The sequence below is a fragment of the Erigeron canadensis genome, chromosome 9, assembly GCF_010389155.1.
Source record: "Erigeron canadensis isolate Cc75 chromosome 9, C_canadensis_v1, whole genome shotgun sequence".
NCBI lineage: Eukaryota > Viridiplantae > Streptophyta > Magnoliopsida > Asterales > Asteraceae > Erigeron > Erigeron canadensis.
In genome coordinates this window covers 27,991,080-28,017,864 of record NC_057769.1, presented here as the reverse complement: position 1 = coordinate 28,017,864, position 26,785 = coordinate 27,991,080, and the positions used below count along the sequence as shown (strand labels likewise).

The 26,785-nt window shown below is 34.2% G+C and overlaps 6 protein-coding genes across 6 annotated transcripts; 2 read left to right on the top strand and 4 right to left on the bottom strand.

Annotated features, from left to right (window-relative positions):
• LOC122582793 (probable peroxygenase 3) lies at nt 1-2,423 on the bottom strand. Its single transcript, XM_043755230.1, has 5 exons — nt 2,315-2,423; nt 1,959-2,194; nt 1,754-1,848; nt 661-786; nt 1-304 (listed from the first exon to the last, which is right to left on the bottom strand). The coding sequence occupies exons 1-5, from the start codon at nt 2,421-2,423 to the stop codon at nt 148-150; spliced, it is 723 nt and encodes a 240-aa protein (XP_043611165.1). The 3' UTR covers nt 1-147.
• Nucleotides 2,424-6,929: 4,506 nt separating this feature from the next.
• LOC122582870 (peroxygenase-like) lies at nt 6,930-10,164 on the bottom strand. Its single transcript, XM_043755302.1, has 6 exons — nt 10,012-10,164; nt 8,934-9,083; nt 7,930-8,015; nt 7,746-7,840; nt 7,538-7,663; nt 6,930-7,220 (listed from the first exon to the last, which is right to left on the bottom strand). The coding sequence occupies exons 1-6, from the start codon at nt 10,130-10,132 to the stop codon at nt 7,067-7,069; spliced, it is 732 nt and encodes a 243-aa protein (XP_043611237.1). The 5' UTR covers nt 10,133-10,164; the 3' UTR covers nt 6,930-7,066.
• Nucleotides 10,165-11,169: 1,005 nt separating this feature from the next.
• Nucleotides 11,170-12,490, bottom strand: LOC122581267 (protein PROTON GRADIENT REGULATION 5, chloroplastic). The gene is made up of 2 exons (XM_043753457.1): nt 12,000-12,490; nt 11,170-11,424 (listed from the first exon to the last, which is right to left on the bottom strand). Exons 1-2 carry the CDS (start codon nt 12,276-12,278, stop codon nt 11,320-11,322), a joined length of 384 nt encoding a protein of 127 aa, XP_043609392.1. The 5' UTR covers nt 12,279-12,490; the 3' UTR covers nt 11,170-11,319.
• A 1,422-nt stretch (nt 12,491-13,912) lies between these two features.
• On the bottom strand, nt 13,913-17,471 carry LOC122582758 (actin-related protein 2/3 complex subunit 2B). Its single transcript, XM_043755188.1, has 10 exons — nt 17,326-17,471; nt 16,404-16,470; nt 16,125-16,332; nt 15,884-16,050; nt 15,717-15,794; nt 15,197-15,329; nt 15,027-15,118; nt 14,893-14,949; nt 14,742-14,793; nt 13,913-14,254 (listed from the first exon to the last, which is right to left on the bottom strand). The coding sequence occupies exons 1-10, from the start codon at nt 17,397-17,399 to the stop codon at nt 14,061-14,063; spliced, it is 1,122 nt and encodes a 373-aa protein (XP_043611123.1). The 5' UTR covers nt 17,400-17,471; the 3' UTR covers nt 13,913-14,060.
• A 1,769-nt stretch (nt 17,472-19,240) lies between these two features.
• LOC122582966 lies at nt 19,241-21,255 on the top strand. The gene is made up of 2 exons (XM_043755402.1): nt 19,241-19,898; nt 20,995-21,255. The coding sequence occupies exons 1-2, from the start codon at nt 19,693-19,695 to the stop codon at nt 21,050-21,052; spliced, it is 264 nt and encodes an 87-aa protein (XP_043611337.1). The 5' UTR covers nt 19,241-19,692; the 3' UTR covers nt 21,053-21,255.
• Nucleotides 21,256-21,325: 70 nt separating this feature from the next.
• Nucleotides 21,326-26,416, top strand: LOC122582965 (protein unc-13 homolog). Its single transcript, XM_043755401.1, has 5 exons — nt 21,326-22,278; nt 22,670-23,536; nt 24,210-24,662; nt 25,095-25,281; nt 25,370-26,416. The coding sequence occupies exons 1-5, from the start codon at nt 21,679-21,681 to the stop codon at nt 26,320-26,322; spliced, it is 3,060 nt and encodes a 1,019-aa protein (XP_043611336.1). The 5' UTR covers nt 21,326-21,678; the 3' UTR covers nt 26,323-26,416.
• Nucleotides 26,417-26,785: the final 369 nt, after the last annotated feature.

The following is a 26,785-nucleotide window of genomic DNA, read 5'->3' as shown; positions in this document are numbered from 1 at the left end:
GATCGCGTCTAAAGTATCATATCTTTCTTTTTCCTTTAATGCACGTTTTTATTTTTAAGTTTAAACGTACACATTAACATTTGTTTATGGTAAATGATGAATTCTTTTAATCCATCTTCCAAAAATCCTCCAAACAACATGTAGACATCATATCTTCTTTTTGTCTTTTATGGATGCATTCTTTTTGGCAAGATTATCAAATAGACTGCCATCAAAGAGACCTCTCATGGCTTCTTTTGAGAGAAAACCTTCATCATCTTTAGCAATAATGTATAAAGCGCCCCACTCCAATTTACCTGCTACCCTATTAATTAGATAACAATCAGTTATAATCAATAATCGGTCTCTAGGTACACTACTTACAAAAGGAAATGCTAGACTTACAAAAATTTTACAAGACAATACGAAATCAATAAAATGAATTGAGAAAAAAGAAGCATAATGAGGTTATTTCAATTTTTATATGATATTTTGAAAATGTATTGTACGGTTTGTATCTAATCATACCCTAATTCTCCCAAATACACCTCTCAAAAGGGGTGATGTCGCCCTAATTGAGGGGGTTTATTTGGAAAAATAAGGGCAACAAATTAGCAATATATAGGAGCCCTTTATAAGTCTAACATTTCGCATTTTGATTGTAGTGATCAAATCACAAACCATCCCAGAATGTCGAGCGTGACACGGTTTCCTTCTGTCATGTTCCATAGTTCTCTCAAGGTTAGTTTATCCGGCGCTGTTTTGCCGTATTTGCTAAACATGTTTTCGAAGTTAACCAGCGAATACCTTAAAAACGGAGATGTTATTGAGTATGAATAGTTGTGGCAATTTCAACTCTTTTATTATGAAACTTGAAACGAGATCTATTTCTAACAAATTAAACGTTTTATGCTAAAAAAAATTAACATAAAAAATAAATAATTTTCAAATGTGTTGAATAAAAGTGGTTAACACCCTTATTTCTTGAAGAGGTCAAAAGTTTTATCCTCATACCTTGCATGGCTGAAGATCTTATTTTTTCTTAGATAGATCTGAGCCTCTTTACACCGTGTGGTAGGGGTAAAGCTATACAGATCTTAACCCCACCCCCGATACACCGTCGAGGTATTGAGACCCAAAATTCATGAAAAACGGGATGCTTACTTTCCTTCAATATAAGAAACTTGCAACGACAAGAACTTGTTATATTTATCTAACAAGTTTTATTAAATGTTTGAATGACATATATTAAAGTAAGATGTAGGTATCAAATTAAGTTTTTATGAGTGATGTGGATTTTTATATAACTTTAATATTTGAATTAAATGGATTAAATGAAAATAATCTTTAATCTAATTATAAGATATTTCAATAAGACAAGCAAACCTAAATTAGTTACATAAACAAACTCTAGACACAAGGTTGTTAAAATGAACTATAAGGTGGAGAAAATATAATGTTGAGTAAGATAAATTGTTTGAAGTGGATGTCGTAACTGATTTACTATAATAACATTACCCAATCTCCATGACTAGGGCTTGTTTTTTTTTTTTTTAAGTCATTAAGTGCTGAGTGTATTAAATGTTTAAATGCATAAATAATATTTATATGTATTAAGTAAAATATAGAATTAACGATTTTTTTATATTTATTAACTTAAAAAAAACATGAAATTTGATTGAATGAGCTGACACTGTTTTGTTACAGTAGAACTAGTCTACCCAACCCACCCAGCCATTGTGTTTATAATGAATGATCAAATTAATGAAAGTACCTTCCTTCGGTATCATATGTCCCGGAATCACTTGGATGCTTGCATTTATGTATGTTGGCTATGTAAATTGGAAGCAGAAGAGAAGGTATATAACTCTGCAACACACAAACACATATCACAGAACAAAAAAAAAAACCCAAATTAGTTGGAAGCCAAAGGCCCAAAGAGAGCTAAAATCAGTACTAAGTAATGAACTTCAACTTACAGGGAGAGTGGGGTAACTAAAAGCTAGGTTGATCACGAGCCCGGCCAACAATGAAAATAGTATGCCAAACCCAATATCTCGAAACCCAGTGTAAGTCTCCCAAGGATAAACGATGCCATCGTTGTTTTGATCAAAGAAGGCGACGTGTTGCTGAAGTACGCTCATGCCATGAGCCTTGTGTTCGGGTGCCCCATCAGGATGTTCCATATCTGGTGCAGCCATGGCTCGAGCCATGTCTTTTGTAATTAACCACATTCATGCATGGTTAATTAATTAGCTAGCCTAACCACATGCACTAATTCGAGCGTATGTAGTAGATTAATATATATTAATCAAGAAAAACAATAATAACTTACATGGCTTAGGAATAGATGACTCGAGGTCGGTCCTAACCGGGCGTTGGGCCGTGACTGGTGCCATTGGTGCCGCTGTCGCCATTGCAACCGGGTCATCGCTAATCTCCATCTCTATATTATATGAGGAAGTAGAACCATATGAGAATGGTATTTATAGTTGCAAAAGTTATATGTTCATTTTCCAGATGAAAACGAAAAATCGTGGTGGGAGAGTATGGTGGGTATAATGCCATTTGGAAATGTCAATTACGGATATGGTTTTGGTAATTTACGTATTTAAGACGAAAGATTTTTGATGTTGATAATTCTTCATAATATATATATCTCTTTGGATATATCTTTTGGAAGTTTGAATCGTGTAAATAATTGGTACCCAGACCCCAGTCATTCAGATAGGACCGGGAACCGTATACTATTTATATTTTGACCATATATTCTCGGGATCAATACCATGGACAGCAGTTTCGAAACCATTACGGGATGGATGGTACTGGCCCGCCCGTCCCTATATAGTTTTTTGGTTATGAATATATTCTAATCATGCTTTAACTTTTTGGCCACAAGCCTACAATTTTATCTATCAAGGTCAGATCAAAAGGCAACCCAAAGTCAAAGAAGCTTCTTAAATATGATTATCATCATATATACAACTTTAGAGTATTCGAACTCATTTCTAATACTTTTTAGTTCTCTAGGAAGGTAAGAAGTCTAGATATGAGAAAGTTAAATGAAAATGTTGTATCTACACAGATGTTGTCAAGTGTGTGTATATATATATATATAATTTATAAAATAGTAGTTATCCTGACATTTTAAAGGCATCCACATCAACTCAAAACCATCCTTAAAAATTGCCACATAAGATTTATCTTATGTGTCATCTCCATATTATTTCAAACTAAATATTATGTATTAAATTAAACCTATGTATATACAAAATAAAAAAAAAACAAATTCCATATAAAAAACTAAATTTATATAATCAAAAGATTACATAGAATATGATAAATCTAAATCTTCACAATACATAATTACACCTTGAATTTATGTGCCAATTTTAAATCTTTTTAATTTGGTAACTCTTTTTTATTCTTTCATTTTAGTTTGTATGATTATACTACAAACGGGTTTTTAGTTTATTGATTTTGATATAAGTCCATTATCATTCATTTATGTTTTAACCTTTTTTTAAAGCTCGATTTCCTTTTATTTTAGTTTGTAATGTATTTTATTTATTTATATTATTTTTAATGGTGATTATATTGCAAATAGATTATTAGTTTATTGATTTTGAAATAACTTAATCACCATTCATTTATGTTATTTCATTATATATTAAAAAAAGTTTTTGATAGAGTAACAAGAGTTTAGTGAAACACAGGGCATGTTTTTGATAAAATTTGTAAATGACTAATTTTTTTTATTACATTTTGTTAAAAAATAGGGTTTAACTTTCATATTATTGCAAAATGAATTCTCCATTCATAAATTATGTGATCATTTTTTTTAACGGCATTTTTATTCTACTCCTACTACTAAATTATATGTATGCCTGAAAACAAGGACTCTCGAAAAACCCCCTATTAATCCACCACCACAAATGTGGGAAGTGGGACTTAGATCCATGTGTATCATCTCAAGGTCAAATACCTTATCAATGGACCACCAACCCAATCAACAGAAAAAAATTATGTGATCATGCCAAATGGATAGATTGCACCGGTTAGCTAAATGGTCAGAATTATCTCTCATATTGTGATTGGTATCCAATAGTTTGTTTTTTCTCTATATAGTTGAATACCAAGAATTTATGTGTTTTATAAGTGATCTCTATTATATTTTGTAGCTTCTTTTTTGGCTATTTGTGTCATACTCAACATTTGATAAGAAATAAACTTCATTCTTTAGTTAATTGTTTTTTTTTAATCAAAACTTTGGTATTTTTTGAAAAGATTTGATAAAAATGTAACACTATTTTATTCTTGAAACAAAGTTTTAAAAAGTCACACATTTATTCACTAATTTTTTTAACCAAATTAATTGAACATCAATTTTAAAAATATCGCGCATCGCGCAGGTCAAAAACCTAATATATGTATATATATATATATATATGCAATTTTACGTTAAGAATATATGGTTAAACGTGTGATTTACTTAAAAAAGTTCATATGAAATGTCACAACAGGTAAGTGTTCATGAAAAAAAATGCAAAAGAGGTGACCGAGTTATATATAAACATTAAAACATGGTAAACTATATATTTAATCTTTCTTATATTACAAACAATATTGCATTTTTTCACACTTTTAGTGAGTGTGAACAAATTAAAAATTTTGTCACGCTTTTTTGTGTGTAAAAATATATAGAATTAAAAGTGTGTATAAATTTCTCCACACTAAAAAGTGTGTAGAACTAAAAGTTCACACTTTTTAGTGTGGACTTTCATAATTATTTTGTAACAACCTAAAAAGTTAGCGTGAACAAGTGAGGTGTGACAAAATAATTATGAAAGTTCACACTAAAAAGTGTGAACTCTTAGTTCTACACATTTTTTAGTGTGGAGAAATTTCTACACACTTTCATTTCTATATATTTATACACACAAATAAGCGTGACAAAATTTTTAATTTGTTTACACTCACTAAAAGTATGAACAAATATAATATTGTTTGTAGTGTTACAACTTAGTCCGGTGTAATTGCTACTTTAAGACTATGTTTACCCAAGACTCGTTTAGTTGCAATAATCAGTTTGTATACCTAATGGATGGTCAACGGAGACGAGAGAACGCTAAATACAAAGACGTTTCCTAAAGCTTTAGAAGCAGACAAAACCAACATCACGGAGGCAACGCCGCCTCTATACGCTCTTATTTATGACTTTACATAAGCATCTATGTTCTAAAACACTTGAGCTTACATTTACCTCAATCCAAGTAATTATATGCTATCACATTTAAAAAAAAAGCGTGACAAAATTTTTAATTTGTTTACTGATGCAGTTTCACACGCATTCAAATGGCTCAAGAACAAATGATTAAATCAAAGACCGAAACCATAAAGGTTTTCTTGATAAAATGTCAATTTCTATAAACTCAAAAATAATCAACTCCTATTGTAATAATTAAAATCCTTATTTATACTAATTTTAACCTCATTAAAATAGGAAACAAATCAATATAATAGTTATCTAATAAAATAAAAGATACTTATAAAATATAAAAGATAAACAAATAAAAAGATAACTTATTAAAATGCATTGCGGGTTGGATCGGGTCATGACTCCTACATCATTCTCCTCTTCTTCGAAAAAACTCGTCCTCAAGTTTTCTATCAAACTTGACAACACCATTGGAAACCATACCCACCAGGATCGAAACTAACACCAAGGAGATTTTCTTTCCAAGTAACGCAACCTTCGATGTTCAAAACATGATTTTCAACATGACTAAATTTGAAAAATATAATTGCAATTAATGCTTTCAAAACTTGATAGGCAATAAAATTATTATCCACCAATAGATCATGAAGATTTAAATGCAAAATTGCATTTGATATTAGATGCCAGCCACGATCTTTTTTTCCTATATTCGAAAACAAATCTTTTGTATGAAGGCAAGAGATATTACTTTCCAATATTAATAGCACATTACCACCAAGATCTGATGTCATGACCTCTTTGAAAGTCAAACTTTTATCATCGTGATTGTCTTCCTTCTTTGACTTGTTGTCGAGAAGTTCGTTCACGATTGAACTCCGAGTCTCCCAAAAATACCGGTCTTCATCTTCGTACTCATCAAACACGGGAGGTATTTGATAGAGGATGCTACAATTATCAAGATACTCCTCCTTCCAAAAGTTTTCATCCCAGATGAAAACATCCGAGTCGGTTTCTTGAATCTTGTAACTATTGTGGTCTTCAGGATGCTCCTCTTTCCCAACGACCTCATCCCAGATGATATCTTTTGGGTCAGTTTCCTGGATCTTGCGATCTTGCGATTCAAACACGATTTTATCGCTGCCTCCATCGACGATTCGGCGAATAAAAAGGTTATTCTCATCACGAAAAGCCATTTGAATCAACCTAAGCTCTGATTACCAACTGATGCAGTTTCACACACATTCAAATGACTCAAGAATAAATGATTAAATCAAAGACCGAAACCATAAAGATTTTCTTGACAAAATGTCAATTTCTATAAACTCAAAAATAATCAACTCCTATTACAATAATTAAAATCCTTATTTATACTAATCTTAACCTCATTAAAATAGGAAGGAAACAAATCAATCAATAGTTATCTAATAAAATAAAAGATACTTATAAAATATAAAAGATAAACAAATAAAAAGATAACTTATTAAAATACATTGCGGGTTGGATCGGGTCATGACTCCTACATCATTTACACTCACTAAAAGTGTGAACAAATGTAATATTGTTTGTAGTGTTACAACTTAGTATGGTGTAATTGCTACTTTAAGACTATGTTTACCCAAGACTCGTTTAGTTGCAATAATCAGTCTGTATACCTAATGGATGGTCAACGGAGACGAGAGAACGCTGAATACAAAGATGTTTCCTAAAGCTTTAGAAGCAGAAAAAACCAACATCACAGAGGCAACGCCGCCTCTATACGCTCTTATTTATGACTTTACATAAGCATGTATGTTCTAAAACACTCGAGCTTACATTTACCTCAATCCAAGTAATTAAACATACTATCACATAAACATATCATTTTCATGTTCAATACATTTTTTCATGCGCATCCCTGTTCATCTTGGCACAATACTCGAATATGCTGCCATCATAGCAACGCCTGACCGCCTCCTTTGACAACATACCTTCCTCGTCCTTAGCAAGTGCATACAGTATTGCCCACTCTAACTTAGCAGCAGTCCTGCATTAAAACCACCAAAATTGTCGATTTAATACAAGCATTTGGTCCATATCTCATTTTCAAAAGGGTTCACTATACAAAAACACTAACTTGATCGTTGCATTGCTACACATATAACTCGCTTAAGTGATATACATAAAACGTTTAAACACAAGTTAGTGATTCGATTTTTCTATATGTATTTTAACCAATTGATTTAATGGTCAAAAGAGGGTACCGACACTCGTGGACGACCTTTTTGAGTTCTACCCAAGGGAATTGATTCTAGTCGTATGAGTGGATAGCTAATTATTAGTTAATGGCTTATCTAAACTAACCATCCAAAGGGATCAAAAGCTAGTCGATTCCCCTCAGTCATGTTCCAAATCTCTCCAAGAGTGAGCTTGTCCGGCACCGTTTTAGCATACTTGCTAAACATATTCTCGAAGTGTACCGGCATGTACCTGAAATTCAGAAAACTTCAAGTTCTAAGGGCACATCACAACAGATCGACACAAAACTTTATTTCAATAGACTGGGACCCACCTCCCTTCGGTATCGTAAGTCGCCGAGTCGCTTCCATGCTTCGCCCTGTGTATATTGTAAATGTATATGGGGAAGAAGGGTGAAGGCAACCACCCCTACAAAATTCATGCAAGATACATCAAAATAGCGAGTAAACAACGTAAAGATGACGTCATATCATGATCATATAATAAGAAGAACATACAGGGAGGGTAGGATAGCTCATTCCGATATTGATAAACAGGGCAGCGAGCAGCGATATCAGCATATTGAATCCTAACTTACGCATTCCTACACAGTATGTTATGTATTATTACACCCAGTAGCAGAGTACGCGATAAACCAAGTATGCATTTCCTAGAGAAGGACTGGTGCTTGTCAAGCGGACTCACAAAACAAGAATCCCATATTTTGGCTTAGTGCTATTTGGTTTCAATTATATGCATAAATACACATATTAATATATTAGGCCTCGTAACAATCATGTAAGGTTGTTAACTTCAATTGGGTTTTGATAATTAAAGGGACACCTACTTGCACATATTCACAATAGATAGTACGCCGACTTCAGCGATGAATTAGAAGAACCACAATCTTAGATACTATAAGCAACCAGTTATTGAAAGACAAGTCACTCGAAATGGCATACCAATCCTTTTAACATGTCCATAATAAAAAATGTAATCTACTCACAAGTGAAAACAAATAAAATTTGCTGGTTAACTGCGCTGAATTACTGGTCCCATAAAGCGAGGTCGCATTTTTAGCACACATTGAGATGCTTCAACATTATAGATAGAAGATGTTGTCTGCAATCGTAATAAACTCGTTTTTCATGATTTTACCAAAACTTTAATAATGTATACTCGCGTACAATGTTAAGCTAATAATATATACTAGAAGTGTCACCGTGCGATGCTTGGTGGTGGATGATTTTTCCCAAGAAGCTTCACCCACTCAGGTGATAGTGGTGAGGCAGCAACCACCAATTATAAATTGTCATAACACACAAACATACATAAAACATCGTATTTTTTGTTGTTGAACATTTAAAAATGAAAATAATCATGTAGATTAATTAGTATATATATAAAATGAATATTACTAAATGATAAGCTAAAAAGATACTACTACAAAATTTTCAAAAGTTCAAATTAAACACCCCATCTGCATTATTAGCTAGGTAGTAAGTAGAGATATATAACTCACCCACATAGGTCTCCCATGGGTATATAATCCCATCACCATTTTGATCGAAGAAAGCAACATGCTGCTGGAGAACAGTCATCCCATTGGGTCTGTGGCCCAATGTCCCGTTTGGATGCTCTCTATCTGGAGCTACCAATCCCCTCGCCAAATCTCAAATACATTCACACAAAATCATCAGCACATATTCACAATTATATATATTGTTCCAACAATATACATACACAATACAAAATATAGAACAATAAATCTGCATATGCATTCAGCGAATTCTAATTTACACTAATCTACACTCGTATATAAAGATTTCATGACTTTTTTTTAATTGGAGCTATATATGTTGTGGTCAAGGTTGACCATGACAACCCTTTATTTCTAGTACTATATTTATGAATTTGTTTAGTTTAAAAGTAATTGACAATTTTAACAAAATATACACTTAACCTCTTATAGATGCAATTACAATGTATCATGAAAACTATTTGACTAACTTGGACTAAAACTCTTCACCAATGCTAATCACCAAAATTTGAACAACTATTCAAGAATATTAACTTACTATTTTTAATGCACCACATTCAACTAGATCAGCCATTCATATATTCAATTAAATTAAGAAAGTTCTAAATTTTAACTTACATTATCAATTAGCGTGTCACAAGGATATCATTTTAAGAAAGTTCTAAATTTTAACTTACATTATCAATCAGCGTGTCACAAGAATATCATTACACCTAAAACAGTACTAGCACGGTATCCGCACAATGTGGCGGCGGCAGCGGGCTGGCTGTGTAGTGCTGAGGGACTACTTTTGGTGTTAGAGACAGCTGTCTACTGGGGTAGATAATGAATGTAAACGTAATTGATGTAAAAGTTAATAGAGATATTTTAGAAGATTAAGAACCGATAGTGTAATATAATAATTATGCGTATTTTAGACAAGTTTTCTCATGTAACTTTTAACTTTTAAAATTAGGCTATTTTTTTTATAATATAGTATAAAAAACTGTTTCAAATACTACGTATATATGAATCGAATTTAATATGAAAAGTAAGGAAAAAACATATTAGTATGACATACAAGGTTTAGGAAGGTGAGTTTCCAAGTCCGAACGGACTTCCCTGTCATAAGTTAAAGGTTGACACTCGGCCTCCGTTTTCATAGCATTGTTATCCGTCATTGCAACCACTTTTCCAGCCATCTTTTCTTCTTCTTCTTTCTTTCTTATTATTTCAGAGTGTATGTTTGTTTTTTTATTAATTTTTTTATTTTTAAGTCACAATAATGTGTGTTTAAACTGCTTTCACCGCTTTAAAACAATGCTTAGTCACATCATGGATCTTCCACGTGTCCTTCTGTCTTCTCCACGTACGTGCCACTTTCGTTATTTCTTTTTTGGTCAATATAGACATGCAAACTGGCCGGGTTATATAAATGGTTGGGCCAGGCAAGGAGAACTAATGGGTTGGGCCCAATTAGCGTGGATTGATATCAGTGTGTTACTACCTAAATTGTATAAAACGGCCCAAGAAGATTTTATATAATGTATGTTTGATTTGTGATTAGATTTTAATCCTGTTCATATATATGCACGATTATGTATTTTTTTAATTTTAATTTTTAATTTCCAAATACATTAAAAGTTCTGTGAATTTATTCCATATTCAATTTAATTTTGTTTTAGTTTATATAAATTTAATTTCATAAATTGTACCACAGGTTTTGTATACGAGAAAATCATTACCAGTGACGACGCTGCTGTGGCTTGATTTGAGTTGATCGAATGGTTTCATAGTTTAATCAAGAGGTTGTTTGGTTTCAGTAATTAATCAGTGTTAAAGAGGTTTTTGTTGATAATAATCCCTACAATGTCAGTTTAACTTAAACTGATTTCAATACTTGTAGTGCTTAATTGTTTGTGCACTTTACATTAAACTATATATGTTTGCCTGATTTGATTGTGCAAAAATTTGGCTGTACATAACATGATCTTCGTAATCAAATATTAACTCGAGATCAAGTCGTGTTACACGTACGCCTATACTTACACTGATCACTATGGCATTATATGATGATGACATGCAATGCTTGAACAATATTAGTACTTTGAAGTGTCATATAGAATTTATATTTCTTATGATAGCCGGTTTCTTTGAAGTGAGCCATACTTCACATAAAGCGTCAACAAGTAGCAGAGAACGATAACGTGACCAGAAATTGTGTTAAAGCTACAACATATGAAGTGAATAAGGTGTAGATACATGAATATTTCGATTTATATGTTTACCAGATGAAGAAAGTATTTACATCTGGAAAGATTTTTCATACATACTATGGAGGTACTTTCTCATCAAATTCTAGAATCTTTTTTGATATGCAAATTACTAATTAAGCCAGGAATCCAAGTTTTTCACCGTTTTTCTTTGCCAAACGAATCAGCCCTTGTCGTTGCTTTTGATCTGCCCCTATCGATTTGCAGAACTCTGTGATTACCTGAAAATCATCATGAGCTTATTATCAAACTCTGTTCACTTGTTTAATAAGTACTTGTTTATATTGCTCATATTGTTATAAATCTTTACTGAATCCAATGGTGTGTTCATTTCTATCAAATTGTTTATGGCATTAGTTCATTTTTCTCTTTTCGATTTATCCATTTGTCCTCAATTGGGACTTCAACGCGCGACCTCTTGGTTGCTGGGTCATCTCGAATACTGCTCCACGAGAGGCCCATATATACTCCTTTTAGATACAAGGATTTTGCTAATCTACCTTAGTTACGGATTAAATATCTAGTTTTTGTGATTAGTTTAACATGTCATCCTTAAATTAATTATCATAATATGTCTAATTACACTTAAACACACCAATTATAGGTTATTACAACTTAGAACAATAGAAACACATCCAAACTCATATCAGATAATCACTTCAAAACGCAATTCCAGACACCGTCTAGAGCCTTGCTCACACATGTATATATCAAGACAATGAAAAACGCTACTCCTTAAAATACAAACAAGTATTCAAGAGAAATATATATATATATGCATATAATATGTATATACCTGTGAGTGTAAAGCAATTGCTTTTCCTCTGATCTGATTAAACCGTTTCTTTCCAACGATATTACGAGTAAGCACAACCAACGGCGCAAACACGCCTTTTCCTTCATTGACATTACCCATCCTTGGCCCGGATTTTAACGGCTTCCCAACTCGAACCATGGTTTGTACTTTAGTCTTAGCAACCAAGGTAGAATAATCTTCACCAACTACAGAAGTACCCCAACTTCCATGGAAAGATGAAGAGAACCCTATTGCATTAACTGATGAAGTAATTGCCATGAAAATGAATTCTAATGATGTAAAAGCTAGATGGAAAAATGGTTGTTAATGAGAATGAGGATTGTTGTTTATGTGGTTAATGTGTGTTTGTAAAGAGATACTAGTAGTTTTTTTGTGGGGGGGTTTGGTGTAGAATTTAGAACCTTTGGTTAGATGAAGCACAAGAACCACATATAGCTTGTGGCTCCAAAAATATTGTTGATTTACATACTAGCCCTCCAGACCAGACTGTATGTTTATTATATATGTGAAGACTTTGTATGTAAAATTAGCTTGTATTGATGGTAGGGAAATCTATGCTAGGTCTCTCATTGGTTGTTGATTATTAATATGGGTCCACTTGGTGGATGTGGTGGTGTACTGTTCCATTGTAGTAATTCTTTGGAAAAAAAATTCATGTTTAGTTTCACCCCAATAAATTATTAAACATCTGTATATATAATACGAACATATATAACGAAATATTTAACTAATTAATGACATTGGTCTTAAAATTCAAATTTTTAACATCATGAGTTTTATTACCACATAGATTTATATTTAAAATTTCAAAATAAACAAATTTGTTTAATAAATTGCTGGCCTTTGAATTTCCTAAGTTCACAAAAAGACACAGCTGAAACTCATCTAGTAGTGTTATAATTTATTTTTAATATATTGTAAAAGTGAGAACTCATTCAATACCATACATCGCACGAATATAATGTACTTATAAACAAAATGGTTTAAATAGCCATTGGTTTAAGACATTTGTTTCTTAGGTAACCAGGGTTCGAATTTAAGGGGGCGTAAGGTTTTATCCCAAATGACTTTCAATGTCGTAGATGTCGTGCCATATATTAGGCGATCTATCCGGGGGTTTTCCCCTGTGAACTACCGCGATGACATCTTACCTGGTGGGTGTAGAGATCACATATGGGGTGAACAAACTCGACCAAAAAACAAACTTTAAGAAATATGTCTTAAACAAGGATAAAAAAAAAATTTGAAACTATTTTCATGATAGGATATAAGTCGGTAGATTCAGGTTAATTAAGTTTAGATTGTTTCAATAAACAACTAGATTAATACAAAGTATTGTATTACACGTGAAAAAATCTACATCAAATAATCTTACAACGTATTCATAAATAACTCGACTTGATATCTATATGAAATAACGGGGTTAGGATTGTGAAATTTTGGCCTGTCAGCCTATTTCGAGACGGGTTTGGGCTTTCTTTTTGGGTTTAAAGATCGACCCGCCAACCCTAAAATATTTAAAATTTATATAAATTTTTAATAGGTAAACCCACTAACCCATTTGACCTATGAATCTCATAATCCATTTGACAAGAAACCAAACCGTCAACCCGTCAACTTAATTTTTATTGGGTTCATGGTTACCTTCAATGAAATATACACCTCAGCCATATGAAACTTACACCGTTATATTTTTAAACATTCATTACTATAAATAATAGTAACAGACCTGACACAAGCTAGGAAATCTTTAAAACCTATACATACATATATTTGCTTAGTAAAAATGATGTATTAAATTCAGTTAGTACACCAGTTTCACACACTTTGTATTCATGTTTACCGTTTCACTAAATTATTCAACTGAATGTAACAGGGGGCTACTCAGTTTACACTTCTTAATTAGTCGTAGTAAATATTATCAATTTATGGAACAAGATATATTGTATTATTATGAACCATAACTAAGTGATTTACTTTGTGTAAATGTTGTGTTTAACATTTTTTTAAAGATGTCTGCGAATTGATTAGTTAGTCTATTTAGAACTTTTCTAGCTTCTGATAGCCCATTGCAGAAGAGAAACAAGGAAGTTTAAACCAACGTCTTTGAAACTTTTTGAATCCGCGGATTCTTATTTTAGAGCGAATTCTTTTCATCTTTTTTGTCAAGTTCCATCTTTTCAAAAGGACTGTACTTCTTGTAAACTTGATTAGTTTCTTCACGCCTCCATGGCCTGCATTAAGATGAAAATGTGAAGAAGTGATTAGAACTATTCAAAGTACAAAGATCTTATCTGTTTTGAGGTGGCAGTATCAACCAATATACTTATGAATGAGCCGATATTAGTTGCAATCTATGTCAAACAAGTTAAACCGAACAATTTTGTTGGTATAAAAGGAACGGGTCACACGGGTCAAAAGTTGCCCAACGTCTGCTTTTAATGTACCCATCGAAATCATTGGAGTATATTCAATACTTTAGACTAGTATTACAACACTATCACTTGTAAATCATAAGTAACTAAATAATTATTTGAAAGAACATATAAAAAGTGTCTGAGGGTCATCTTATCAGCCCAGGACAGCCCAAACCAATCTTGCCCAACTCAACCCATACTAAAAGTGACATCTGGTCCAACCCGCTTGACCCACCCATCTTTCGATCTTTACATCTGAAGTTAGATTGTGTAAAAAAATATTGGTTGAACACTTGGTGACTACCTTTAACTTTGTTGATATGGTGATCTTCTTCTGTGATTGTGTGCTGCAGGGCCTGCAATTTGAAAGGTAATCAATGAATAACAGTCAGAAAACAAGCTTATAATTACACCTACTAACAATGCGGTTTTGATTTAGTACAAGGCCTTTTTACCTCAACTAAGTTCTCCAGCCGGCTTCTCATCCTTTGTTGCACAAAGCTTTTAGTGCTCTACTTAAGAATCATTTTCGTCATTAAAATTTGTCAACTCGGTATTTTTAGTCTCCTAATGATAACTTTAACCGTACCTTTACATGATATTTCACTAATGCATTGAAGTTGAGTAGGTTCCATACGGTCTTGTCTAGTTTCTTACCTTCAACATGTCGTGCGGATATTTCTGTAAATAATACACAAATATGTAAATGCCCAACTAGTTTTCATGTGATATAAATGATAGTTTGAATCTTGTTGATACCAAATGATACAAATCCTCCATTGGTGCTCAAATCTTTCATAGATTCTCCTCTTAACTCGGGAGGTGGAATAGGCGACCAGTAGCAAGGAGGTGCCTTAGGACACACCCCAGAACTTCCAACATCCACAAGCTCCTGACCAGTTGGTTAAGACAAAAAGTTGATCCTTTTACTTATGACTAGGTCAATATGGGTTGTGAACTTGTGATTTGTCTAACAAAGAAAGTTGCTAAAAGAGGAACGAATCAAACGGGTTAAAAGTCATCCAAACTCTACCTTTAGTATATTAGATCCTTCTAAATCATTTCATTGAAGCGGTTTAGATAATCATAGTAATGTTTTTGTATTATATCCAATGCCTTAAGTTCTTACCAAAAAAATGGACAAAAAAGTGTTTGTGTCAACCTAACCCGTGCGTACAAAAAGACCCATTTAAACCTGACCAGTTTATATCTGTTACCCAATCTGTCCAGACAGGCCATCTTGCCACATGCAAGTAATACTAACCGAAAGAACTCAAACCTGAAAAAAGGCCTTTGCAATAACTACATCCGAGTCCTCTTTAAAGCGAATTGGGAAAACTGCAGTCAACTTTTGAGGCTGTAAAATAATTGAATCCATCCAGTTCTTAATATATGAAATTTTCTAGATTTCCAACAGTTGGTTTTTGGGCTTCATGTTAAAGTTACCTGTTTAACAACGTAGAAAGGCTCGTTAGGATGATAGACAAGTTTGATTGGTTTATATGTTCCCTGAGATATCTCCTGAGCATTAACGTCCCTCAAGATTTCTCTTAGTTGAGAGCTCAGTATTACAGCTTGAACAGATGAAATCTCTTCAATTATCTTTACTGCATCTATATGAGAAAACAACCAACTTTTTAACATGTTTGATAAAATAGTATGGTTTGGTGTTGAATGAAAAGTTTACCTTTCTTGCGTGGAATTTTATTGAAATCAAGCTTAAGAGTCAACTGATATCCTGATCTTGGTGGTTCAACAATCTCAATTACTCCAGGGCCAACTTTCTTGACGGTTTCCATAACGTGCTGAGGTAATCCATGTAAGATTGAGGATCCCGTGGACAGAAGAGGGGTCGAGATAGATACATATGCATTATGAGCTTCCGAAGCATGTGACTGATAAATCACATGTTAGATGGATCAGAATGGCTATTAAGTTATAAAAGTTACAATTGTTATTCGTTTACCTGAATGTGGTACTGCAAAGATCCAAATTCATGCAAGGTGTGTTCGACTGCCAAAGGCTTATCAGCACTGTTACAAAAGCAACATATCGTTTTTTACATCTACTGAAAGTGGCCACTTTGACGCCTTTACCTAAGCATGAGTTGGTTCATGTTCATCTCTAATTATTTCAAATGGGTAAATTTCAACGCTATAGCTTAAAATGTAATCATTAAATGGGTCAGTAAGTCAAAAGTTGTTCAAGCTGTATTTTTTATGCATAAACCTAATTAAGTCATTCTATTTCTAAAGTATATTATAGTTGAAAGTTGATTCAAGTCTAGTTTGAGCAATCATATTTAACACACTAATTACTTTTAGAAATTTTACTATTTGAAAAAGTGTTGCAGGCCAACCTGACCCATTCAAAAAATGGCCCATCACATTTAGCCAACCTGCCCGGCTCTCGCATTCACTCACCTCTACTATGTCCTTTGTAATCTTTATGCTACCAACAATGTAGGACCTACTCTGGGTATCTTAATTTAACGGAGTTTGATTAATTTTGGATGAGGATTGTTGACAACTTGAAAACTCGCCCACTTTGTGGGCAATGGGCACCTTAGTGACGTTAAAAGCTACATAAATACGGCGAACCAGCATTACTGGAAAATCTACATGGAAGACACTTATTATTGTCTGCCAAGAAACTGAAAATATGTCGCTTTGAACGTCACTTAAAGTGCCCATTGCCCATAGTGGCCCATATGTAACAATAAAAGTAAAGAAAATGTATATCAAAGAACACATTTTGCCATTCTTATCAAAGTAACAATTAGTCTAGTACAGGTATTCATAAATGTAAAGAAAATGTATATCAAAGAACACCTTTGACTTGCACTTTCAGATGGGCTCAAGAAAATGTATGACAATCAATAAAATTACCGGTAGAGTTGGAGTAGAATCTGCTTCACTGCTGGTGACACCCTCTCAAAACAAGCCATTCTTTTTGTTTTCATGATCTTGTTGTATGCAAATAGATGTTACAGAGTCAAATGCAGTGAAAACTGAGGAATGCAGCATGTTTTTATCTTGCAGTTGAGAAAGCAGACACTTTGAGTAAAAATGAAGTCTTTTCAAGCAATCATTTTAGTGAAGTATTAAGCAATATATGTGTCTTTCTATTTATGTCATTCTTTAGTGCACTATCTAGAGAGGGTGGGTGGTGGGTACATTTCCATCAACAACTTGTCAATATTAAGATAGAGATTGTAATATTTTACATGTTCTCTTATGCTAGTTGACGACGTGCCATCAAGGGCGTCGATAAGGGTGTGCAACATATGCGACTGTATAGGGCATTCATGTACTGTCTAAAACAATCAATCCGTTAATAATATCTCTTTGGTCCGGTATCGGGTTTGATCAAACAAAATGGATGACCGAATGGTGGGCCAAAATGAGTTAAATTAAAATTGAACATTTTTGTACTTGTCGGTATGGTTGACCCCCAAACATTTTCTTTCCCAAATATTAAATGTTTGAAGTAATTAATTCATGAAGTATACAATGATGTTCCATTAATATCACATAGTGACTCCCTACAAAACAAGGAACCTTCTATGCAAACTCATGTAAATTTCTCTTAAAATAATTGCGAGTCTTTTTTGAAAAAGAAAAAAAAAAAAAAAATTTCCCCCCTTTTCCAATATGTTTAGCTATCCAAATGTTTTCTTTTAATTTTTATTTTTACCACTCCTATTTTGATACAATAAAACTGAACTATTTATTTACAAGGACACTTCTAATGGTGGTTGATGAAAACCTATTTTAAGGGAAAAAAAAATTTTTACAAAAAGTTGATGCCATTGAGTTAAAATACTTATTTGATGATTAGGTTGAGGTTACTCAACCTTTGGACAAAAAAACGTTTTTCCAAATACATATGTATGATTTTAATCAAAAAAAGCTTTATAAAAATATTTCCATTAGAAGTAATGACTATTTGATAGGTTGAAATTAATGGAATGATGAGTCAAATTAAAAAGCTTATAAACACATTTTTTTCTTACATATATAAGAAAAAACTTTATTAAGTTCAAATCTAAGTTTTCATGATCTCATCAACATCTTTTCAACTTGATTCACTTTCAACTTTAATTCTACTACAACCCAACCCTATACATCTCATTAGGTTTCTCTTATTAAGGCTTCTTCTTAAATTTCTTCTTCACCTATTCCTTAATGTCTATCAGCTTTTCTCAATTCAAGAACTACCGCTAGCATTAAGACCTCTTTTTCACCTTTTTCTCATCTCTTCCTAAACCTTTTTATTTATTTATTTTTAATTCTAAACAGTTATAAGCAAAAGGTCCCACACGCATTCCGTGGTTCTTGTTCTTAATTAGGAAGGGTATGTATTTCGAAGAAAAAAAAGGGATTGGTAGCAATAAGGTCTTTGAGGAAGAGGCGAAGAGCACAGCTCGTCGATGCTCTCTACTACGAGCAGCCTTACAACCAACTCTTTTTTTGGAAGAAAACCACAAAACAAAAGAATTGTGACACAAACCCAACCAATTAATCTTGTAATGGCGGGACACACAATGATAACGAAATTAACGACCTATTCTTTTCTCAATTCCGATTTTTATCTCTCAACCATTGATCACACTTCATCTGGACCCACCTCCACATTCCCATTTTATATCCCACCAATTATTGTATTGTATTTGTATGTATATTCCACTATTTTTAAATATCTATCTTTCAAACGCTTTAAATAGTACAAAATACACATACTAATTACTCTATTTACATATATACATACACACATACATGTATGTATAGTATATACACACACTCTGCCCCAATTATTTCTTTCTGATTTTAAAGGGTTTCTGCAAATTCCATTCTAACACTAATTCAAAAAAACCCTAAATCTTGATTCTTTTAACTTCATTTTTTTCTACTTTTTTCATAAAACCCATCATTATCTTCCAAAATCTTGCTTAATATCTTCTGGGGTTTGTTTAAAACTGTCAAAGTTGTAACCTTTATAGTGGGCATGTGTTAGATTTTCTTGAAGTTGATGTTTTGGGCACAATTTCAATTCAATAGTGCAGTGTTTCTTGATATCTTGCCGTTGACTTTTTTGAGTGATCAAGACTGTTTGACCATCAATCTTTTGGTATAAACATAATCAAGTTTAGTTTTTGACTGATGATTTAGGCCTCTTTTTGGAGTGAAAGTTTTTAGCTTGTGGCGAAAATCGGCATATACATTTTGTTTGTTTGATAATTAGTTTATGTGTAAATGGATGATTCTGGGGTGGAATCAAAGCTCATGGTGAATGGGAATCAAGAAAAGGTAGTAGAAGATGAAGTCGATGAATCTAAGAAATTGTTATTGCCTAAAAAAGGCGGATTATCGAAGAAAAAATCAGGAAAGAAACAGAGGAAAGTGCAGTGGAATGATAGAAATGGATCTAAACTTACTGAAGTTTTGGAATATCAGCCAAGGTACATCCATAAAAATTGTTGTTTTTTACATTTTTCAATATTTTCTATAGTGTTCTAGCTGGTTTATGTTTATGGTTTCATTCATTTCTAGTATAACAAGAAGATACAATATAGATTTGATGATATATACTAAGTGCCTAGATAGTACTATCTGAGATTTTATTGAACTTAGTTAGATTTTAGATTTGGATCTTCTAAGGACATGCTTATTCTTGATGATGTGTCTATTTTTATTTTTTAGGTGCATTGTATCTTATTCATTCTAATTGTATGGTTCTTCACATGTGCATAGTATATTCCTGATTAATTTTTGTTATTATAATCAGATTTTTGGGGAAACAACTAAGGAATTGCCATTACAAGTTAATTATTGAGATTAATGTGAACTCATCGAAGTATCATTTATTTTTGTCATCTGTTTATTTGATTTTAAAGTGATTAAGTTGTAATAAAAGCACATCGTAAAAAGTCTTTAGTGTAGTTAGTTGTTTGCGAGGGTGCAAGATCTACTTGTGGTCAAAACTTATTGCATCTGTCCACTTTAGCTCCATTTGTCAACATTCAAAGTCTCCCGACTGTTAATTTAATGGTTGCGATAATCACTTAGAAAAGGCATATCGATAGTTCCAAACACTCTTTGAGTGGCTTGCAGGGTGCAAAATCCACTTGGATCGAAACTCATTGCACCAAGTCATATTAGGCTCTCTGGATGAGTATAGATGATGTTTTTAAGCTAATAAGGGGGCCTATGTGGCTGTACTAATCATGTGAGTGTCTTTGACAAAAGTAGAGTTTCAACCTTAATGAAGATAAAATGAAAACATTTCTTGGTCGTCTTATTTCTTATCACTCTGGTCCTGGTTTACTGGTTCAAAATGTTTAGGCTCGTATATTAATACCAGTGTAGCTCTAGTTAATCTATTCATGGTGGATCTTATACGTTATGTCCATGCTTAATGATCGTTTGTAGCTGGTTTTCAGTTGCTTACTCTCTTAAACCTGATGACTTGTGTTTTATCTGAACTTGGATTAAACATTAACTTTGTCTTTTGATGCTAATCTTATATTCATTTGATTACACATGTTGGGGCTGCAGTGACGTGAGTGATTCAGAAGATGAAGAATCGGATGCTTGCATATGTATCATAATGTAGATCTTACACGTACCAGCTTTCTTGGCTGCATATACTATTCAGTTAATATTCTTGAATCTTGATGTTCTGTCGTATTATAGAGTACTTGATCATAGTGTGAAACGTTATTGGTTATATAATTGAACAGGAGAAAAATTACTCTTGCAGATAGTTGTCATGTGTACACTAATATGTTTTAAATTTTTAATCAAATTTTGGTTACACTTTGCTTCTTCCCTTCGAGTATATTACTCCAGTTTTTAAAATCCTTGTACTAATGGTCTACCAGATCTTTCAAGTTGATCGATCTCTGAACTTAATTCCAGACCACAATGAAATAGACACATCTCCAGGGACTGAAGCTACACATAGATGTGTAATCTAGGGGTGATTTTGTAATATTCTGTTGTTCAAAATATCTATTTTTGACAACCTTTGCATCATGTGGTACAAGAAATGCTAGACAGTGGACGTTATTGCATCTTTCTCTCAAATCCTTAATTTCTGATACTTGGTTTTCTTATGTGTAGATACATATGTTCAACATTCTCACTTTTGTCTATTCCGTCGAAATTCATTTTGACATTTCGACGGAATCAGACAACCCCGCCCCTCTTCACCCTTTTACGCCCTGATATCCTTCCATCATGGCGGTTTTAAGCCGCCATGAATATTTCCAAGACCCCGCCAACCACATTGTGGTCCCATCTTCCCCCATCCCTCAGGCCGAACCAATTTGTCTCGATGCCAACAATGACCTCTCGTTCCCTTTTGGAAACATTGATGGCCTTGACCACGATGACCTTCGCATGACCGCTTATGAAGTATTCTTTACTGCCTGTCGTTCCTCCCCAGGCTTTGGAACTCATACAGCCGTTACCTTGTATTTGTCTGACAATGGAGAACATAGACCCGGATCGCCTGGATCACCCGGGTCTCCTCGTTCACCTCGTAATGGGGTAGGCATGTCAGTAACTAGCCGAACAAAAAGGGTGCTTGGTTTGAAGATGTTGAAACGTACTCCTACACGAAGGAGCAACTCTTGTGGGTCGAACCCATTATCTCCTAGTGGATATAGTAATAATTGTAGCCCTAAGAGCCCAAGGGGATCGTTTTCGACTTTGCCAAGCCGTGGCACGACGAGAAGACCGTTGACATCAGCTGAGATTATGAGGCAACAAATGAAGGTGTCTGAGAGTATTGATAGCGCTCTACGGAAAACACTGATGAGAACCCTCGTTGGCCAAGTAACCTTCATTTCTTATTACCAATATAGTACAGAATACAGTTTCTATAGATATGCTTGATGTTTTATTGCTTGAACATAATATAAAGCAATAATTTTTAGCAAATTCGACTAATTTACTAATGAGTAACTGGGTTGGGGTTATGTTTTATAACCATCATATGAAACGGTAAAATATCAGAAATCATTGTGTTTTAACATAAATGGTTTAGTTTATTAATCATGTAGAACTTCTGCATTAGAAAAATGTTTTGGGTCAACCTAACCCGACCATACCCGTTTTGTTATGTGGCAAAAATGGCCCGTTTAGCCTGCAATTTACCACCCCATTTTGGCATTTTCAGTTTTGAATGTTCTAATCATAAACTACTGTATGTTGTATACAAAAACAGACAGGCCGACATGCAAATACGATAGTTTTGCCATTAGAGCTCCTCCGCCAAATAAAGCTGTCCGAATTCAATGATACAAATGAGTACCACACTTGGCAAAAACGCCAACTCAGGATCCTTGAAGCCGGGCTCCTAGATCACCCTTCCATTCCCCTAGGCAAAACCAACACTTTTGCAAAGCGCCTTCGAGAAATCATTCATGGTAGTGAAGTCAAGCCCATTGACACAAATAAAAACTCAGAAGCAATGAAAACCTTAAGTAATTGTGTGGTTTCTCTCTCATGGAGAAGCCCAAATGGAGCCCCGACAGACGTCTGTCATTGGGTTGATGGCTACCCACTAAACATAAACATCTACATTCCCCTCCTTCGGTCCATTTTCGACTTGAAAGATGAAACATGTGTTCTTGATGAGGTTGATGAGCTTTTGGAGCTCATGAAGAAAACATGGCCAACTTTAGGCATCACAAGAGCGATACACAACTTGTGTTTAACATGGGTACTTTTTGAACAATATGTTATAACCGGACAAGTGGAGAACGAATTGCTTGGTGCCTCGTTGACAATGCTAACTGAGGTCGCTTATGATGCCAAGAAAGCTGACCACGATCCCATATATCTAAACATGTTGTCGGCGATGTTGTATTCTATGAAGAAATGGTTGGAAAACAGATTGCTTGATTACCATGAAAGCTTTAACAGGGGAACGGTTAAGTTAATGAAGAACATGCTTCCCCTTGTTTTTTCTGCCACCAAGATCTTGGAGGAAGACGTGCCTGGGTATAAAGTGGGTGCCATAAAGGGAACTTCAGATTCCATCAACGTTGATCGTTATATCCGATCCTCTTTAAGGAATGCCTTTGCAAAGGTATACCAAATTTGATATGACACATCTTTAGTTTGAATGAATATGATAAAGCACTAGAGTAGCAGATTTTGACCCATTTACTTATAAATAGGGGTATTTTGAAATCGTTTTATGCTGACAAAACTAAAGAACCTGTACGGGGCTAGAGGGATATATTGTGTCCAGATCACGGCTCTAGAGTTTTATGAAAACCAATTCATGGTTTTGTTTGGCCATCTGCAATCGTTTTTTTTTCCCTAGAATCTTAAACTGTAAAAATTTAGGGTGGCGTGCAGCGAGTCCCAGAAAAGTTTGTACTTTGTTTGTTGTCTGGTTTGAGACCAAGTAGTTTCTAAACTTGAACAGAACCGATTTAGGCCTGGGCGGTTATTGCTCCATTATTCTTAATCTTTTTGTTCCAGCCCAGCCCTATTCCATTTGAACTATGTTCAAGAAGTGGTCCATATGGGTTGTGTTTTTTCCTCAATGAAAAAAACAAAAAACAATAGGTACAAGATGAAGTTGATAACAATTAAAAAAAGCCCATTTTGTATGATATTTAGATTTCAGTGTTTATGGGTCAACCTGGCCTGTTTTGTCCTGTATGACAAAATTACAACCCTCTAGACTTTCCATCTTGCCACCTCTATTTGGTAGTATAATCTACTTATATATGGTACAATATGTGCAACAGATGTTGGATAACGGAAACATGATAAATGAATCAATGACATTACAAGAAAAGAGCGAAAAACTAATACAAATAGCAAAAGGAAGCGAAGAATTGGCACTTAGAGAGATGGGAATATTTAGCTCCGTGTTGAAAAAGTGGCACCCGATCTCAGCTGGAGTTGCAGCTGTAACTATACATGCATGCTATGGAAACTTGTTGAGACAGTATTTGGCTGCTAATCCCATGATTTCCAGTGAGACCGTTACTGTTCTTCAACAGGCTGATAAGCTCGAAAAGGCATTGGTCAATATGGTGGTGGAAGACTCTGTAGAATGTGAAGATGGAGGCAAGACGATCGTGAGAGAGATGGTTCCTTATGATGTTGATTTGATTGTATTAAGGTATTTGAGACATTGGATTCAAGAATGCTTGAAGAGAGCCAAAGATGTTGTTCAAACAGCCAAAGAAACCGAAGTATGTATACTATATTTCTCTTTGTTTTTGTTTTTGACATCAGAATTGTGTAGGCCCAACTTATCTTTTATGTCAAGAATGGAGCGCTGTGGGTTGTGATTTTATCTCAAACAGGTCAAATGGGTTGAATAAAGAAAAATGTTTAAAAGGGAAACGGGTCAAATGAGCTTGAAAGTCACTGAAGTCTATTTTATCTTATGCAACATTTGAAAGTTGTTTTGCTCAAAAGATTTATAATACTACAGTAATTAGTATAGTTCTATGTCATGCCACTGCATATTGAAGTGAAATAGAGGGGTCTTTTGGGTCCACCCAAGATGACCAAGCCGAACTCATTTCAGCAGCTTACCCAACCTGTTAAACCCACCCATCTTGCTGCATGTAGATTGATGTTATAGTTTAATGTTTTTGCCACTACTTGTTTTTGTACAGACATGGAACCCCAAGTCAAAAAGTGAGCCTTACGCACAATCAGCTATGGAGCTGGTGAAACAATCCAAAGACGCCATTGATTCGTTCTTTAACATCCCAATTGGAGTCTCTGAAGATTTGGTTCACGAATTTGTTGACGCCATTGAACATATTTTACAGGATTACATAAATCTTGCTGCATCATGTGGTAAGAACATCTAACTTGATAATTACTATGTTCCTAAACAACAAATATGTTTAATCTGTTAACTTGTTTACATTTTTCTCATAACTAGGATCAAAAGAAAGCTATATTCCCGCCTTGCCTTCTCTAACACGATGTGGTCGTGACTCAAAATTTATCAAGTTATGGAGAAAGGCAGGGGTACCTTGCAGTGCTATGGGCTCAAATCCAAACGAAATCAGCTTTGAAGAAGGCAATAATCATGCTAGACCATCCACTAGCCGTGGGACACAACGTCTCTACATTCGTATCAATACATTACACTACATTTTTTCCCAACTCAATTCGCTTGACAAACATCTTGCAATTATCTCACCTCGGATCATTATTGGTGGTAGTCGACAACTTGGTAGCTCATATTTTGAGAAAACCCGATCAGCCATTAAATTTGCCACTACACATGTATCAGAAGTTGCAGCATACCGCTTAGTATTCCTTGACTCAAACTCGGTTTTCTATGGAAGTTTATACGTTGGAGACGTCGAAACTTCAAGAATCGCACCCGCTCTTAAGATCATGAAACATAACATTACATTACTAACCGCAATAGTGACTGATAAAGCTCAACCGTTAGCACTGAAAGAGCTAATGAAAGCCTCATTCTATGCATTCCTAACTGTTTTGTTAGCAGGAGGTGCCTCAAGGAGCTTTACAAAATACGATAATAAGATGATCCAAGAGGATTTGAAGAGTTTGAAGATGCTTTTCTCGACGTGTGGAGAAGGGTTGATTGTTGAGGATGTGGTGGAACAAGAGGCGGAGACAGTGGATGGAGTTGTGGGGTTGATGGGACGATCCACGGATGACTTGGTGAATGAGTTTAGTACTTTGGTTTGTGATGGTTCCGAAACGTTTTCATTGCCTCAGACGTCCGGAAAATGGAGCAGTACCGATGCAAACACGATGTTGAGGGTGTTGTGTTATAGAAATGAGAGTGCTGCAAATATGTTCTTGAAGAAGACATACCAAATGCCAAAAAGAGGAAGTAAAAATGGTGGAAATTGAGGTGGGGAGTTTATTATTTAGAGGGATATGATATGTATTTTTGTATGTGATACTTTTGGTGTGAAGAGGGTCATTAATTTTTATTTGGGAATATTCAAAGGGGAAATATTAAATGTTGTTAATAGCATTAATTCTACTTTTACCTATTTGTCACATGTTAAATTAATAATGTGAGGGTAGCATGTTAAATCAATAATATGAAGGCAACAACAGCTGTCTAATTGCTGTTAACAACATATTAGACATCCCTATATTCAAATATTGAAAAATCAATAATAAATGGATGAAATCTCAAATATAAAAAAGTCACATTTTCGTCATATACTAGTACAGTAAGAAAAAAAAAACGCTGTAACCCACCCCATTGATACTATTAGAGATCTTATGTGGGATTAACAACGCATAAAGATCTGAAATGACCGAAGCATGTATCAATATTAACGATGCCTGAAACATATAAGAA